The sequence below is a fragment of the Palaemon carinicauda genome, chromosome 14 (genome assembly GCF_036898095.1).
Source record: "Palaemon carinicauda isolate YSFRI2023 chromosome 14, ASM3689809v2, whole genome shotgun sequence".
Taxonomy (NCBI): domain Eukaryota; kingdom Metazoa; phylum Arthropoda; class Malacostraca; order Decapoda; family Palaemonidae; genus Palaemon; species Palaemon carinicauda.
In genome coordinates this window covers 134,636,998-134,638,211 of record NC_090738.1, presented here as the reverse complement: position 1 = coordinate 134,638,211, position 1,214 = coordinate 134,636,998, and the positions used below count along the sequence as shown (strand labels likewise).

At 39.3% G+C, this 1,214-nt stretch overlaps 1 protein-coding gene across 1 annotated transcript in view; it reads left to right on the top strand.

Moving 5' to 3' along the window:
• The window catches only part of LOC137653042 (zonadhesin-like), an 8,782-nt gene extending 8,570 nt beyond the window's left edge, over positions 1-212 (top strand). Inside the window, exon 2 of the mRNA XM_068386435.1 lies at positions 1-212. This exon is cut by the window's left edge and continues 901 nt beyond it. Within this exon, the coding sequence (XP_068242536.1) occupies positions 1-212 (212 nt within the window).
• Positions 213-1,214: the final 1,002 nt, after the last annotated feature.

Sequence of the window (1,214 nt, the reverse complement as noted above, 5' to 3'; positions counted from 1 at the left end):
TAACAGACCTCACGCATGACGTAACTGACCTCACGCATGACGTAACTGACCTCACGCATGACGTTACTGACCTCACGCATGTCGTAACTGACCTCACGCAAATCGGAATAGACCTCACGCATGACGTTACTGACCTCACGCAGGTCGCAACTGACCTCACGCAGGTCGTAACTGATCTCACGCAATCGCAACTGACCTCACGCATGACGTAACTGACCTCAAGCTGGTCGTTATCGACCTCACGCATGTCGTAACTGACCTCACGCAAATCGCAACTGACCTCACGTTGGTCGTTATTGACTACACGCTGGTCGTTACTGACCTCACGCAAATCGTAACCGACCTCACGCATGACGTAACTGACCTCGCGCAATTAGCGTGACGTAACGCCGGCTAACGGGGCGACAAACAATCGGAAACATTCATCTCCGTTTGTTCTAATTGAACTATTGAGAAATTGTTTAGCGGAATGGTTTTGTCGGCGATTGATTCCCTCAATCATGATAAAAAAAAGGCTAAGTTAATAACTGATAACTACACTTTTAATAAAGCGTTAACCTTCGGTTGTTGATGGAATTGCGCACTGCGCAGTTCACTTGTTTTTTTCTTGGACTTGTTTTTGATGTTATGGGAACGTGATTCTATGCGGGAAAACATGATGGGATTTTGTGTGTTCTCCATCGTGTGGTTCTTATAGGCTTTTATTTGTTATTTGTCGTTTTGAGAGTTCATTTGATTTTCTTTTATTTCCGTTAATTTACTAGTATTTATGTCGTATAAGGAAAGCGGTAAGACAAGGAGTATTAAATAGGTAGGAGATGAAGATTTTACTATTCTGGCAGAGAAGAAAATTGTAAATTCTGCACACATAATATTATATATATATATATATATATACATACACATATCCATATACAAACATATACTGTACATATAAACACGCACACACACACATATACAGTATATACATATAAATACTGTATATATATATACACGTACATATATATATATATATATATATATATTCATTTATTCATACTTCTGGTAGTACAGGAGTTATGAAACTAGCTGTATTAAGGAAAAGATAAAAGGTCGGACAGCAAGATGGAAGAAAAGAAGCAGAAACAGATGCACATGTATAGTAGAAGTCTAAAGAGTGAGTGCAGCTAGAGGCCGAAAGGATGATGAAGTAAACCACTTGAAGAGCGGTTTTT